The sequence below is a fragment of the Girardinichthys multiradiatus genome, chromosome 21, assembly GCF_021462225.1.
Source record: "Girardinichthys multiradiatus isolate DD_20200921_A chromosome 21, DD_fGirMul_XY1, whole genome shotgun sequence".
NCBI lineage: Eukaryota > Metazoa > Chordata > Actinopteri > Cyprinodontiformes > Goodeidae > Girardinichthys > Girardinichthys multiradiatus.
Window position 1 is genome coordinate 14,507,528 of NC_061813.1, and position 15,808 is coordinate 14,523,335.

Consider the following 15,808-nt stretch of genomic DNA (forward strand, 5'->3'; position numbering starts at 1 on the left):
TAAATGAGATTAAATAGTACTACTCAAGTACTCAGTACTTAAGTAGCCTTTACATGGCATACCTTTTTACTGATACTTGAGTGATTTTTTGGATGACTATATTTTAATTTTACTTGAGTAAAAATCTACTGGAGTAGTATTGCTCTTACTTGCGTACAATGTCTGGCTACTCTACCCACCTCTGCTCATGGGTTTAATGCAACCATCTCTATCGCTAGATGTTGCAGTCGGAATAAACTTGGATATCCCTTAAAGCCTTATGCTTTATACCTTTTACACATTATTAATTAACAGTTCAGAATAAATTTCTCTAACACAAATGCTTCGCAGTTCACAGTTGTTACCAGTTAACAACAGTGTTTTTTACCTGAATTATACCTACAACTGATTTGAACACTGGAATACTTTAGTTCACACTGTTCAGCAAAGAAAGTATTAGCTGAAATAACCTGAGGGTTGGCATAATATTACCTTATTCTATGTATTACTGCTTCCAGACAAAGCTTGCTAAAAATAAATAGCAAGAATAGGTCACAGATGTAATGAATGCACGCACTCAAGGTAAGATCACACCTTGGGATTTATGTGCAGCAGAGGCTGAATGTAAGTCCTGTAAACATTAGCTTTACATAAGGTATGAAGAGACTTCTGTTTAGCCTGTGTGCTTCGGTGCATTTGGATTCACGCGCTTCCAGGACTTCTCACAACAACACCTTAAAGTGCTTATTCTCTTGAACTCAAAGTGTTAAGTACTGTAAATGTACTGTGGGACGTAAATGCCAGAGTGAGCCAATTTAAATAGTCCATGTTAACTGCTTTATAATGCAAATTATTATTGAAGGCAATGGTGGCATCACCATCTGCTGCCTCTGTGTGGGTGGGGGGTGGGGGTGCACACATTATAGCTTCCGGTTTTATGCCTGCCTGTATGTTTGGATGAAAAAAGAGGATTTGGCAGAAAACTAGACTTTTAAATAAGTAAGCAAAAAAAAAACAAATTCATGCATTTTGCCAGCTGGATTGATTTAGTTTTCTTTTGTTTGCTTGCTTTGCAGTGTCAGGTGCGGATGCACAGCTTAACAGACACATGTTCACTTGAATTAATGCAGCATGAATACAAAAGTACTTTGAGAGAACGGTTTGGTGCTAGATTTCTGCTTGGGGATTAGGAAGCTCGAAACAGCAGAGTGAGAGTCCATCTGTGAATGGGCCAGCATACAGTATGTGGGCTTTCTCATCTTTTCCTTTTTCTTTACGATGACAATCAAGAGATGTGTGAGCATGCTTCACAGACAGCACCGTGTTTATGCATTGCTGATTGTCTCCAGGAAAACAGGGAGGAAAGAGCAGTGTTTGATATTTGCACACAGCAGCCATACCGTCTGGCGGTGGTGATGGCTCCCTCGTGGCACTAAAAGACAGGAATAAACCCGGTGAAAAACACAAACGAGTTGGGGTGAGTAATATAAGGGAATATAAAGAGTGCAGCTCAAGGAGTTCAAAATCTGATGGATTTTATGATAGATTTGAAAAAAGGAGAAGGGAAAGAAGGAAAATGAAGGCAGGGCGAAACTGAAAGAAGTTCAGACAAAATTAGAGTGTTACACATTTACCGAGATCTCAAGTACAAAAGTGAGTACAAATCCTTTAAATAAATTAAAATTTGAATGCATTAGCAAAATCTCACAAAAAAATCTGGAAAAATCCAACCTTTGAATTGAGTAAAATTTTCATTGCAAAACAATGAAAGAGACTTAACATTTAGCTTTTCAGCAACAAACACTCCATATGAGACTGACGTAAAACAAAGAATGAAGATTGCGAGGCATCTGGTGGAGGATATGTGATGCTGTGGGCCTGTTTCTCTTCCAGAGTTCCTGGGAATACTTAAGAGTGCGGCATAATGGACTTTTGGAAACATCAGGGTGTTTTAAATTAAAAACTGGGGGCCCTTAGTGTACATGTTGCTACAGTGTTTGAAAGAAAACAAAATTCACAGATATACATTAGTATTACCCTGTTATTAGCCTATATTGCTGGCTGCAGTTAGCCTAATCACTGGTCTGGGTTAAATTTGAAACAGGAATGCAATTAAGTAGTTTTTTATTCCTAGATCCAAGTTTGAGCTTTATAGGTAAATAAATCTGCTGTTGTATATTTTTTTTAGAAGTTTCTGATAAAGCAAAGATCAGTCAATTTACATCATAATACCTGATAACTGCATTTCCTCTTAGTACCACCACATCTTTACCAGGGGAGCAAATACTATTCCTCTTGAATTTGGTGGGCGGCTAAGGTCCATGTGTCAGTGAACGCACCTGTCTTTTCCTTTAACCAACTTTTATTTTTTTCATGTAGCAGTTCTTCTAAAGTCTGCAATAGTTACTAATGATTCATTTTAACAGTGTGATTGAAGTTTGTCATTGTTACCAATAGTTCAGCAAATAGTTTACTTAAAGATTATTATATTTACTATATACATTTTGAATCATTTTGTGTTTTTGTTTAAGTAAAAACAAAAACAAATTCTGTTTATAAAAGAATAAAACTACTAAATACTTTTAGGCTGTGAAACGTTTAATTCTCATTTCTAGTGAGTCTGAAATATTAACTTGTGATAACAAAACAAAAGATATATATTCTATGATGGGTTTTTGTAGTTCTTGTTATATAGCAGCAACATCACAGTCATTGGTTTTGATTTTGGTGTGCAACCCTAATATTTTTGATGGCCGCATGTAACCCACTGTATCAGTGCATCCCTTCAGTGTGTACTTACTTTGTGCCAACTTTGGAAAAAATATATTGTCTCTTAACAAACTTGATACAGAATGAGGATTTGGGGACTTACACTCCAGGAGAAGTTATTGACATCTGGCCAGCAGAGATGTAAAGGCAACAATCTCTATGGGTGAGTTTAGTTGGGTTGACTCAGCTGGGGTCCCAAATCAATGGACTGGGCTCCCATGATCTCATCATGGAAGACATTGCCTTAAAAAAAGCCAGTTCAGAAATTATGAAGCTGTGGAAAACAAATGACTTCTATGACATCCTGAACATAAACAACTTTCATGTTTGTCTTTTATTTCTGGGTAAATACCAGACAATCTAGATTTGGAATAATAAACTCTGTGCACTACCTTAAACTGAACAGGTGAGAGGTGAACACGAGAGGAGATTTTACTAGTCTTACATAAAACATCTTCCCACCATTCATCATAAAGGTCAAGGTTTAGATCACGTTCCAACGCAGCTTTGCTTTTGGAATTTGAATTATAAACGTAAAGGATGTGACTTTAAATCTGTGAAATAACTCCTCTATGTTGCATATTGAAGGTGAGCAATGCCTCCCACAATTGGCAAGAGGAAACCACAGGGAATTCAGGAAAATATTAGCAATGTGTCCAACTTGAAAATGCCTAAACTGATTGTTTGAAGGTAGACTGCATGACAATGACAAATTATACCATCTGAATAGAGATTTAGAAGAGACTATATACCATGCTTGCACCACATTGTTAAACTGAAATCTAGATGTAAAGGAGGACACAAATGATTGTTACACAATGGGCCTAGAAGAGATGTTTCAAGAAGTGTAAAGTGTTTTCTAAACTGTTACCGAATCTTTAAGGAATTGAGCAGAATTTGACTTTTACCTTATAAAGAGATGTTGATTGGAAGAGAGGGATAAACAAGAGCAGAAATACATGAGCAGGTGACATGATCCAGCTTTCAATAAACACCAAGACAAACAGGGATATTCCAACCAAAACCAGATTTATTTCAATATTAGAAGCCCAATAATAAACTGGAAATTGGGAAGGGCCGGGTCTCCACTGAATTTTTATAGCAAAGATTTTCAGACCCGAATGGAACTTGCAACTCAAATGACTGTCTGAGACAAATACAGAAATTTTGGCAAAACAATAATTTTAACAACATTTATCTTTCCAATTAGGGTCAGGGACAGACTATTCAATTTTAAGAAATCTGTTTTTAACTTGCTAAGTACAGCAATATTGACTGAAAAAAGGCCAGAAAACATACGTATCACGTTAACACCAAGGTATTTCAATCCTGAGCGATTAAAACTAAAAGGAAAATCAGTCTGTTGAAATTGTTAAGAAACTAAAGAATTTGTTCCCTAGTCCAATTTTTTTCAATACAGCAAATAGGTATGGCCACTCTATCAAACGCCTTCACGACATCTAATAATCTTACTATCTTTGGTAAACCATCAGATTGTTGGGTATAAGTAATATAAGAAGAGTGTAAATGTTAGAAAATGTATGGCATTCTTTGATGGAACCAATTCTTTTCCTCAAAAATAATGTAAGGCATCTCCTCCAACTAAAAAGCAATGGTTTTGGCCAAAACTTCCTAAAACATCCACATTAACAAAGATAGCTGCCTGAAGAAAGCACAAGAAGAGGGAGGTTTACCATACTTTAACAGAAGAGCTATTGAGGCCTAAGTCAAAGTAGGAGGTAAGAAGCCCTTCACACAAGAGGCCTAAATGCTAGAGGATGTCGCAGATTCTTTTCAGATTTTAATTTGAAAAAAGAAATTGAAAACCATGTATTTGTCCGTTTTTATGGGCTACTTAGTGTTGGTCTATCACACAAAATAGTTGGAATAGCTCAAGAGGCACTGCAAGGCACTGTAGGCAATGTGTGCTAGAACCTTCTTTCAGGTGGTTCTAGAGAACTAAAATAACCACAGATATATATATGTGTGTGTGTGTGTGTGTGTGTGTGTATGTGTGTGTGTTTGTGTATGTGTATATATATTGTAATTTCTTTAGGTGGCATTTCATCACAAGACTAATATGACCCTAAGTGTATCTCATGCCTGGCAAACTGTCATGGCTACCGGTGGTGTTCATGAATCACTAAGTCCACACTGCCAAATTTCTGTCTGTGAAAACACACACTGTGAGAAATCCGAAGCATGAGCTTTGATTGTTGGAACCCTAAGATCAGAGCCACAGCACCTTCCACACCTGCTTTTATGTCATCATAGCATCTCCTTCTGTCAATGTCGGCTCTGCAGAAAATCTTTGCTCATCCGCAGAATCTCATATCAGAAGCGACTGCGGAGGGCCAGAAAGTTGAGCCAAAAAGTGAAGAAGGGTGATGTCATCCAGCCATCTGTTAGGCCGGTGGTCCAGCCTCAGCTGGGAGCGTGCTGGTGTGATTCACACTGACCAGGCCGAGGCAAAGCATACCTGGTGGGCATTTAGAACACCGTCTCTCCTCCCCTTCGCTCGGCTCCGGTAGGTTTCCAAGGCTCAGGCAGCAGATGGCGGGGAGACCACAACCCACACATGGGCACACGTACAAACACACTGGACCTGATTTGGATCATTTTTACAGAGAACATGCAGCAAGAATCGGCATATGCTCACAACCTTATATCATAACCGTGTCTTCAACACATGTTCCTCCTGTTTTCACACACTCCCAGCTCTGTTCACAAGCACCTTTACTTTAATTAATCAACTATTTTTAGAAAATAGATTTACTTTGTTCATTATTGACAAGATTGCAGCAACAAGATATGTGGTCTATCCCCACATTTATTCACACCTATTGGCCAATAAGCTGGTGAGAAACAGCCTCCCTAAAGGCTGTGGGTTGTATAAGTCCTGTGGAAGGACCAGCCTCACAACACTGTTGCTTCAGGCCTAATTTCAGCCCTAATGGTCACGAACCGCCAGTGGAGACGGGTCTGACCACAATGAAGTCCTTAGGCTTTTTTGTTTTGTTATTTCTTTATGATTGACCTGCGTGTTTTGTGTGTAACCCAGCATTACTTAAGCTGCTTTCTGTTAATGGACATTCAAAATTTGAGTCATAATGTGGATTATCCTTGGAGTTTTTTAGGATCTCACCAACAGTTACTTAAAAAAATGTATTTAAAAATGTTCAGTAATTAAAATGTATCATCATGTATCAATTCAGTTTTCATTTTTTAGTTAGTAAATATGTTTGAAAGTTAGCTTTACTAAGAAGTTTTGTTCTCATGTTTGTTGAAGAGGCAAATCTGAACAAAATTGATTTACCTTTTACTATTTTGTATGAAATATCAGCACGTCCAGTAATTTTCAATTTAACATTGATACAGAGGATGTAAAAAGTCTACCAAAGTCTATTCCATATGTTTTTGTAGACAAAATATCACATCCTGCAAGGGAACCTAATCCACCAAACTGCTTAAGTTGCCAGGATAGGACACAAAAAAATGAAAAAAGATTTTTGGTCTAAATTATCTGGCATTCAGAATGGCCCATAATTTCCTCCACCAGTTCCATTTCCTTTAAATTCATACTGCAGCATAATGCTGCCACTACTATGTTTAATTGTGGCTAAGATCTTGTTTTTGTGCCATAAATACTGTAGTAATTGTATCCTAAACATTAAGCTCGATTTCATCACCCCACAGATCTCCGGAGAATTGGGCCTGCCTAGGAAAAGACCCTCTGGATTAAGAATGGGCGGTCACTCAAGTTCATTTGTGTGTGACAGCAGAAGACCAAATGCAGCATATATCATTGTACATTCTTTGTAGTTTTTCTACAAAGGATCATATTAACTAAAACTGATGACAACAATAAACTGAAGGGGACAGAATGCCAAAACTGAAGCAGAAGGTGTTTTAGTATCGCGCATTTATGCAACCTGGTTTTAAACTTTTTTTAAAAGTGCATATGTTTCCCCACAAACAATTTGATTTTCTGTTGAATCGTAGAGGATAAATGTCACATCAAAGGTCAAAAAAGTTTTGAAATGTGTCATCGTGGCCTCATTTTTAAATAAAATATCCCTTGTAGGATTGGTGGAAATCCATTCAGGTTTCTGCTGCACATGTTGCCAACATACCACCAGGTCTGAGTGTCACTTAAAACTGTAAGCTAAATAAATAGCTTTTTATTTCCTTCCTTTCCAAAGAAGCAAATGATGCATCAAGACATTAGAAGAAGCAGTGTATATCTTTATTCTGCTCTATATACATTACTTACAGTATGATACAGCAACAATACAGGGTTCAACTACACAGTCACGATTGCACCATTTTAGAGACAGGCCTCAGTGGTTGGGTACCGTGGTTATTAGACAGTAGATACAGCATACATCTTTGGCTTTACTGGCATAACAAAACACATAAACACAGACTTTTAAATGCAAACTTCCATCAAGATGGAGGCCTGATGGCAAAAGAAAGTACAGGAGTCTATATATTAAAGTCCTTTCTGAACTTCCACATGTAGAAATCATCTCTGTACAGTGGGATAATTGGCATTAAATTAATTTGAGGTCAGATAAAACTGGTTAACACTTTGTTTAGAGATATGTCTCCCTTCCCCATCTCTCACCAACATACAGAAGCTGAACAGCTGAGAAGACAAAGACTGGATGAGAGATAGAAAGCAAAACAAGGGAGGCGAAAATAAAGATAGAGGGGTGACACAGAGAGACAGAGGAGGGAGCCGACAGGGAGATGAATGCAGCGGGGTCACTGAGGTGAGGAGATGGTGTAATGATTAGATCACAGATACCCTTGAGCCTTCCACCAATCCCTCCTGCGATCCAAAAAGAAAAAAAAAAAAAGTCTGGAAGCACAATGGGAAGGAGAGGAAGGCCCGCAGCTTTAAATGGCCCTACTGTCAGAGTTCAACTAGGCTGAGGAAGAGGAGGAGGAGGCGGAGTGGATTACTGGAGTCTGCGATTAGAGAACCAGCTCTGTTTTTCCCAAGGATGGGAGAGGGAGGCATGATCTATCACATCTGTGCCAACAAAGGTTTCCAAAAGCTTTCCAGAAGCTCTAAAAGGAAAGTTGTCAGGGTTTAAAATCCACAGAAAGTTTCTGGAATAGCAGAGATTTCAAAATAACATCTGAAGCCAAAAGTGAACTACAATTTACAGAAGTATTTTTGAGAGCTAGCAATTAAAACCTTCCTTTCTGCCTCTAAAGTGTCCCTACGTCTTTCAGCCTCATGGCATCACCTCCTAATCATATGATGTCATCTTCAGACTTTCGCATGTTGAGGGTGAAGAGCTGCATTTAGGATGCTTCCATCTAGTGGTCACTTAGTGAGACTGTTGATAATTTGAAACCCATAAAAAACTCATTAATGTGATGCGTTCCTGACACATTTCTTCATCATGCGGTTAAACAATTTGACAGAGAACAAAAACGAAAAACATATGATAAAAGCAGAAAGTGTCAGATGTGGCAGGGTATTATTCATGACTTTCACACGTAATGGACCATTAAGTCCGCAAAACATCAGATCACAAAACCATTAACTGACACTGTGGCACAATACAAGTTGGCATTGACACAATGAAGATGTGATGGGATGGGTGGGAACGTAGGAATGAAGGATCGCCTCGGGTTGATTTTCAAACAAGACAGGTGCCTTGATCTTGGTTAAATTTCCATCTGAGCTCTGAAATGTAGTGTCATCTTCAAACACTTTTATATGTCTTCACATACAGCTTCTAGTGTGGTGTGCTGGTAAAAGACAGAACGAAAAGATCCAAATATGTCATGAAAAGTTGTGAATTGGAGTAAAAACAATGAAAAGGTACCAAAAAAGCAGGTAGTGTTCTGGATTTTTTTCTACTGCTTGGCCTCCAAGATGATCATAAATTATCTTAAAAATGTACAAATTTGGTTCCACAGGCTTTCATACAGCAAATAAATCAGGACAGTATTAGGCAAATGTGTATAAATTAATTCATAACAAAGTGCAAAAGTGCTCACACCCATTAAACTTCTCCACATGTAACAACCCCGAACATTCAAATAAAACTCTAAAAAGTCTGATGTGCAATCATCTGAAAGGCAGCCAAGATGCCTCTGGTAACTTTGGGGGAGCTGGAGAGATCAACAGCTTAGGTGGATGGTTTGGTCTACAGGACAACTGCTGGTGGTGCAATCTACAAACCTTGCCTTTACGGACGAGTAACAAGAAGAAAGCTATTATGCTGTGGAGATACTTTTCCTTAGCAGTGTAAAGCTATTGAGGACCTGTTAATACCCCAATCATACTTAAGGGTGTCAGAGTAAAAGGGGGCTAAATAGAGCTATCCCTTTCACATTTTGTTTGTAACGTGTGTCAATATGTGGAGAAGTTCAAGGGGTATGAAAACTTTTAGAAACCACTGTAATGCAAGGTCGAGACTAAAGAAGCAATTCCTTACTGAGGGCCTTCCAGGTGGCTCGGCTGTCTCCCCCGACAGGCCGCTAATGCCTGTAATAAGATAAACCCTCAGCGGATGGGCTCTTGTTGACAGAGCTGCCACCGATAACAGCAGAGGATCGTTCACGGACGGGACAACTACAAACATGAGAGGCCGGGGTCGGAGATAAAGCACGGCGATAAGTGGGAGGAAAATGGGAACAACGGCGATCAATCGCTGGCAGCTATGAGGCGATGCTATCCGACACCGTCCCCTTTCTGCAGCTCTCTGCTCATCTCCAGTAACAGTGAGACTATGCTGCGATCACAATCTGAAGGAGGAGGGAGGTGTGAGTGTGTGAATGAATCTGGGCCACAGAGTCATCGATAACAACCTGCTTGTTTGGAGCAAACACACAAGCAAAGTCATAACTGCCTGGAATCCCTCCAGAGTGAAATGAAAGTAAAATAAAAATGCAAAACTTCACATACGGGGGAGTCCTGCTATAATTCCTCAGACAGCTGATGGATGAAAGGACGGATAGATGAGCGCATGAGTGGAGGAGTGGCATCTGAGTCTTCACTCGTGACAGTTCTGGTGTCGCCTGGCTTGGCAGGCGGGGAGCAGGTGGGAGCGGAGGGGGGACAGCGGCAGACAGCGGGCAGAGAGGAAGCGAGGGATGAATTATGGATGGATGGATGGATGAAGCAAAGAAGGGGAGAGAGGGAGTGTCTGCCGAGCCCGTTTCCCGCTGACAGTCAATCTGCTTGTCGGTGGAGCTGCTTAGCCACACTGAGTCAAGCAGAAATGATAGGGCTTGTTTGTGTCTGCAGCCTACTGTAGCCCTTCTTCTCAGCTGAAGGCCGCTGGGACAGTTTTAGGCAGCAGGGCGTCAGGGAGGAAAGTCGACCGACCCCGCCACTCAGTCCGCTGCCACCGCTCTTCTTTAATCCTACACGTCTTCACATTTTGGACCGCTCACTCCTCACCCTCCTCCACGTACGTAGACGGAAACCAGCCGACCTGAGGGAGAGAGGAATGAGAATAAGTGATGGATCCCGAGTGAGATGATTGGATTGAGAATCCTCATCCCTTCATCCAGCTTTAACGTGACTATAGTAAGCAGACCAGGATGCCAACAGGCTGATATCTATCAGGTACACGCTGATGTGTCGTTAATTTAAATCTAACCCAGCAGCGGGGAACAGAGGCTGTTGAAGATGCAGATATCTCAGAAGTGCAAAAATCCACAGATCAAAAATCCATTTTGTGGAAAGATATTAGCAATGCTGCCACTGACAAAGATGCACAACATCATTCTTTAATAGCAGCTGAAAGTTGCTTTTCTATGACGGAACTGAGATGAGAAGCAACAATTTATTTCTAGAGATCCTCTCGCATTTTTTTCTGTTTATTTTATAGCAGGGAATCCTTTACAACACATGCCAGGCTTTCATACCTGGTGCACAACCTAAAAGGTAACTTATGATATTATTTCATGACACCTTTTATAGTGTCTTGCAAAAGTATTCACACCCCATTGAGTTGTTCACATTTAAGAAGTTACAACCATAGAGTTGAATGTATTTTTGAATTGTCTGTGACAGACCGACTTATTGTAGTGCGTAATTAAGGACTGCAATGAAAATGAAACATGATCCATCTTCATATCAGCTCTGACGAGCCTCCTAGTTCCCGCTGAAGAAAATCGTCCCCACAGCATGATGCTTCCACCACTTTATGTCACTATACCAATGGTGTGTTCAGAATGATGTGGACCAGAATCAGAAGAATGTTTTTAGGATTCTGTACACACAGCAAGAAAGGCAGGTTCTAATGGTGCAAATATGCTTATTTTGTTTCACAGGTAAAGTAGCTGACTACTCAGGTAGCTGCTGTGTAGCGTCAAACTGAAGGTAAAAGTCCAAACAGTTTGTGTCTAGGATGTGTGGGGTCTGCAGAGACATTATTTCCTGCCCTTTTGCTGACCCTGGACCTGTTCAAGGTCTGGATGAAGGGAAGGTCTGCCCTGAAAATCCTCTCTGCAGACCTAATTGTCTGTTTCGGCTGCCATGAGTTTTCTGCAGGATACTATATAGTGTTTTTCTTGGAGGCACAAAAGTTTGAATTGGTTCTCATCCCATATTCAGTAGAAGGACTTTTCACATTTATCAGGTTTCATTTTCCTTCCACTCCAAAATGACAGTCTGCCTTGTGTTGGTCTTTCACATGTAAGGCCAATAAAATTTATCAGGAGATTTGTGGCTGTAATGACGCAAAATGTGAACAACGTCAAAGGGTATGAATACTCTCCTTTTGGCAAGATTAGATGCACCTTAATAACATAATCCACATGCATTTTAAATCTGTTTAATTTAGATCCAGCTGTTTATCACAGCCAAACCAGCTGTTTTTCAGGGCCTTTATTGAGATAAAATCTCTCTTTAGATTTCCCTCAGTGTTTGGTTTCCACTGGAGCACCATAAACACTTACATCTGGCTGAGCAGCGGAATAAAACATAAACACAGCACTCTTCAAGGCTCTCCAAGCTGAAATGAAGCACGTCACAGGGAATCAGCACATATTGTGGAGTTTTCTACATTCTGAACCTACAGTCTCTCAGTAATGTGGGTGTTATGCTGGGAAGCACTGTTGGCATTGGCATTTATGGATTTGAGCAACATCACAGAGAAAAACTGGTTTTCAACAACTCTTTTCTCAAGTCAATACTGGAATAAAGAAATCACCAACAGCAAACTCTTTAGTGAATTTTATAAACATTTTATATAGATAAATTAAATTCAAAGCTAAAGAATTTAGGGCTGAATTCAATGAATTAAACCAAAATAATCCTGAACCTGCTAGCTCCACTCATTTTCCACTGAGTTCCTCTCAGCCTTGTTGAGATGACACTCACCCGGCCGTTGACCTCGCCCCGCCACCAGCCACCGGCTCCGGACTTTGTGTAGATCTTCACCACGTCTCCTTCCTGCAGCGACAGCTCCCGGGTGTCCCGCGAGCTGAAGTCGTACCGTGCTATGGCCACACCGATCACTTTGGGCGTCAGCACTTGGGGAGGGTGGAGAAAAAGGCATTTTAAAATAACTGCTCAAACACTTGGACATTTACACACGAGGTATGAACAAACACATACAGACAACCTCCCTGATGTAGACACTAAACGGAAGACAAACCAGACATGTAACACTTTAGATGAATTTATAAAAGTGAAAGGATTTGCAAAAATTGTTTTCCAGCTTCCTCCATATTTACCGCCACCCCTGTGTAAATTGCTTTAAATGAAATCAGCATAATCTCACACTAAAACATTTAGAAAACTCCAACCGTAAAATCTAGGTACATTTGACGATTGTGACAAAATTGCTTGTGTCACAATTATTGACCCCCTAACAATTACTAAATATAACAAAAATGAGTTCTATAATATATACCTTACTTTTAAAAGTTTGCTTTAAATTAGCAAACTGTTACTGTTTGTTTGACTGCAGTATAAATATGGCATGACACAGAGGCCAACTTTTCTTTTCACAATTCAAAATGGGAAAAACCAGAGTGCTAGTGTTCATAAGCAAGGGAATGGCTGCAGGTGAAGAAAAACGCAGCATAAATTGCCAATTAAAAAACTAAAGACAACTGAAACTGTGAAAAACAAGACTGGACAGGGACCCCAGTTTATCTCTCCACCACACATAGTGATCAGGATGGTAAGGGAGAAAAAACAACATTCAAGGTTCACCGTTAATGAACTGAAACCAAAATTGGAATCTTGGGGTTTCCAAGTCTGAACAACAACCAGAAGACTATATATAAGTGCCAATTGCTTGCTTAGGAGTAATGCCAGAACATCACAATGTAACCAAGAAATCAGCTAAACTTTAACTGGAACCGTTAATGCTTCGATTAGATGAGACTAGGATGGATCAGCAACCATTCCAGATGGGTTTTGGTGTGAAGCAAAATAAAAATATGTTCAGAATGGTGGAGGATCTGTGATGCTGTGGGCCTGTTCCCCTTCCAAAAGCCTAAGGGACCTTGTTAGAGTGCATCACATCATGAAATACCAGGGCAATTTGAACATCTTGTGGCCGTCACTGGGTTGTTCAGCAGATAATGATCCACTACAACTAGTGAGCCCAAATCAATGCAGAAATGGTTCAGCAGACACAAAATTCATCTTTTTCTTTGGCCATCTCAGTCCCTAGACCAAATGCCAGTAGAAAACCTGTGGAACTGAAGAGAAGAGAGCTTAGAAGATGACCCAAGTCTCTGGATACAGATCCTTTACTCAGTATGCTGCAATCTTTTGAAATGTTATAGGAAAGCACCAAGTGATGTCCTTTGGGCAGAAGGGGGTTGAACTTAGTATTGAAAGCAGGGGTGCCAGTAATTCTGGCACTAGTGAGTTTGATAAAAAATATTTTTTTAACCTGGTATTTTTTTCCATAGTTGAATAAATGTACTCAGATGAAATGTTCAGTGTGAGATCGTACTACAGCATTAGAGATTACCTTATTTTAACACTTTGCACATTTTTACTTGGGTGCAATAAATGTGGAGGGTCCTGCCTGGTAGAACTTGATTAATGTGATCAGTTATTAGTTATTAAAATGATCATTTACACATTGTTACCAGGTACACCAATACTTGAGATATATCTGAGATGAATACCGCACTTTACAAAACACTCCATATCTGAGTTTTAATTAGTTTTTTTAATATAAGTAGACCAGAATGAGTGCTCTGAGACCTGTACATGTGTGTTTGAGTGATTAAGTGTCTCCTGTTTAGCAGAAAACACTGCGAGAGACAGATGTGGAGCAGGTGAAGCTAGTTACCAAAGCTCCATCCCACTCTGCGCCTTTCCTCCTGTCCAGACCGCCCGTTCTGCCCAGGCTAAGCTGACAGCTTGAAATGGAATGTCAGACCTCTACAACCTGGCCGTGGGGATAGAATATCTAATATAGAGGAGCTCTGTGTAGTTGGAAACTTCCACCCTTTCTTTGACAGACAGACCCACAGGCACACACACATCAGACACAGCTACATAAAGCTAAAAAAAAAAGGCCTCACATGCCACTTCTTTCAAAAGCAATGTAATGTGCAAAAACAAATACATAGACTTCTATACCACACAAACTGTACATGCAGTAGTCAAAGAAACTGTATATTTTCTCCACATAAGATGGATAGACAAGCGTGCACACACCACGATGTAAGAGTCGAAATGGTGCAAAGGGAGGCTAGATGAAATGTGTAAAAGCTGAGATTCGTGCGATGATGTGAAGGTGCCGAGCCACAGTGAGCATGCTAAGTAGCCTTCAGCATTAAGAGGAACAGGAGATGGAGTGAAGCTATACCTGTACCTGACCAGAAGGGGGCAGAGGAAGGAGGCACAAAGCTGTAGCCGGCAGGAGTTACGAGAGAGAGGCCGCAGAGCAATGGAGCTATGGCGGGGCGGGCCAGGCAAGGGGCGCAGAGATGCGGGGGAGGGGAGGAGGTGAGGGGTGGCAGAAGGAAAGAGAAGCACAGGAGAAAAATGAAACACGTTTTCAAAATATTTCCAACCTGGAGTTTTCTACTTCGAATTCCTGTTTGATAAAAATTAAATGACGAGGCGTAGCAGCAGAGGATCTTTTCCACTCATGTTCACGTCCTAATTAGTCTATGCTCTTTACAGTATTTACACTCTTTCTGCCCCATGCAGGGACTTTAATTAGTCATCTAATTTTCAACTGAAATATGAGGGACCCAATTGCTCACAGTTATATTATCGTCTAGGTATGTTTAAGGTTTCTCTATAATTTCTCCAATCTTTCGGACATTTGGTTGCCGATCCCTGACTTTAACCCTTAAAACCATAAGAGACTTTGTTGGTTCCACCAGAAAATCATGCTGCATCTTCCTAACAGCTACTGAATAATGAGACCAAGTGAATAAAGTCAAGTGTTCAAGGGGTAAAATAAAGTCCAAAGTTCCCTGCAGAGCTCTTACTGATGTAGTTCATCTAGTGACCTTAACCAGATTATATTTCTGAAATCATAGGACTCAGAAGATGGTAAAAAATGTTCAATCTGAGTAAAAGAAATATATATGTAAAACTCTTTATGTCTCCAAGGCTATGTCTTGTTTGTAACCTAATAATAGGCATTGTGCAAGTTCTGCTCATTTAAACTTAAGACTTTTGAGGCATTTATGACTTACGTTTAGCATCTACATGCCTAATAAAAACAGACTTAATTTAATAGCTTACTAAGCTAAAACCTATACCTTAGTTAATAACCTAAGCAAGTTAAATATAAATCTGTCAACTTAAGTTAATGGCTTTTACACCGAGGGTACCAAACTTCAGCCCTGACACTGTAACTATAAAACAATGACAGACGCAGGTATTACCTAACTAATGAAATCCGTTTGAAAACCAAAACTCAAAAGGCAGTTTCAGGAGAAGAATCTTTCTTGTAGTTCTGTTAATCAAGCTCAATTTCCTCAGGTAGAACTACAAATTACAAACCACTAGGACATTTCTAAAAGCAACAAACCAAATAAACCAATGACAATGTAAGATAAAATGTTCACATTTAAAACTCAACCAAACATA

General features: G+C 39.9%; 1 protein-coding gene across 4 annotated transcripts in view; it reads right to left on the minus strand.

Moving 5' to 3' along the window:
- Positions 1-6,972: 6,972 nt before the first annotated feature.
- LOC124857923 (guanine nucleotide exchange factor VAV3) overlaps positions 6,973-15,808 on the minus strand; it is a 117,171-nt gene continuing 108,335 nt past the window's right edge. Inside the window, exons 26-29 of one of the 4 annotated variants that reach the window (XR_007035715.1) lie at positions 14,568-14,654; positions 12,107-12,258; positions 9,210-10,211; positions 6,973-8,517 (exon numbers count right to left, since the gene is read on the minus strand). Coding sequence is in view for 3 of the 4 variants with exons in the window: in XM_047349510.1 (XP_047205466.1) it covers positions 10,167-10,211; positions 12,107-12,258; positions 14,568-14,654 (284 nt within the window). In the remaining variant the exon portion in view is untranslated. Of the gene's footprint in view, positions 10,212-12,106; positions 12,259-14,567; positions 14,655-15,808 lie in introns of all 4 variants that reach the window. The other 3 variants (XM_047349510.1, XM_047349511.1, XM_047349512.1) reach the window with 3 other exon arrangements.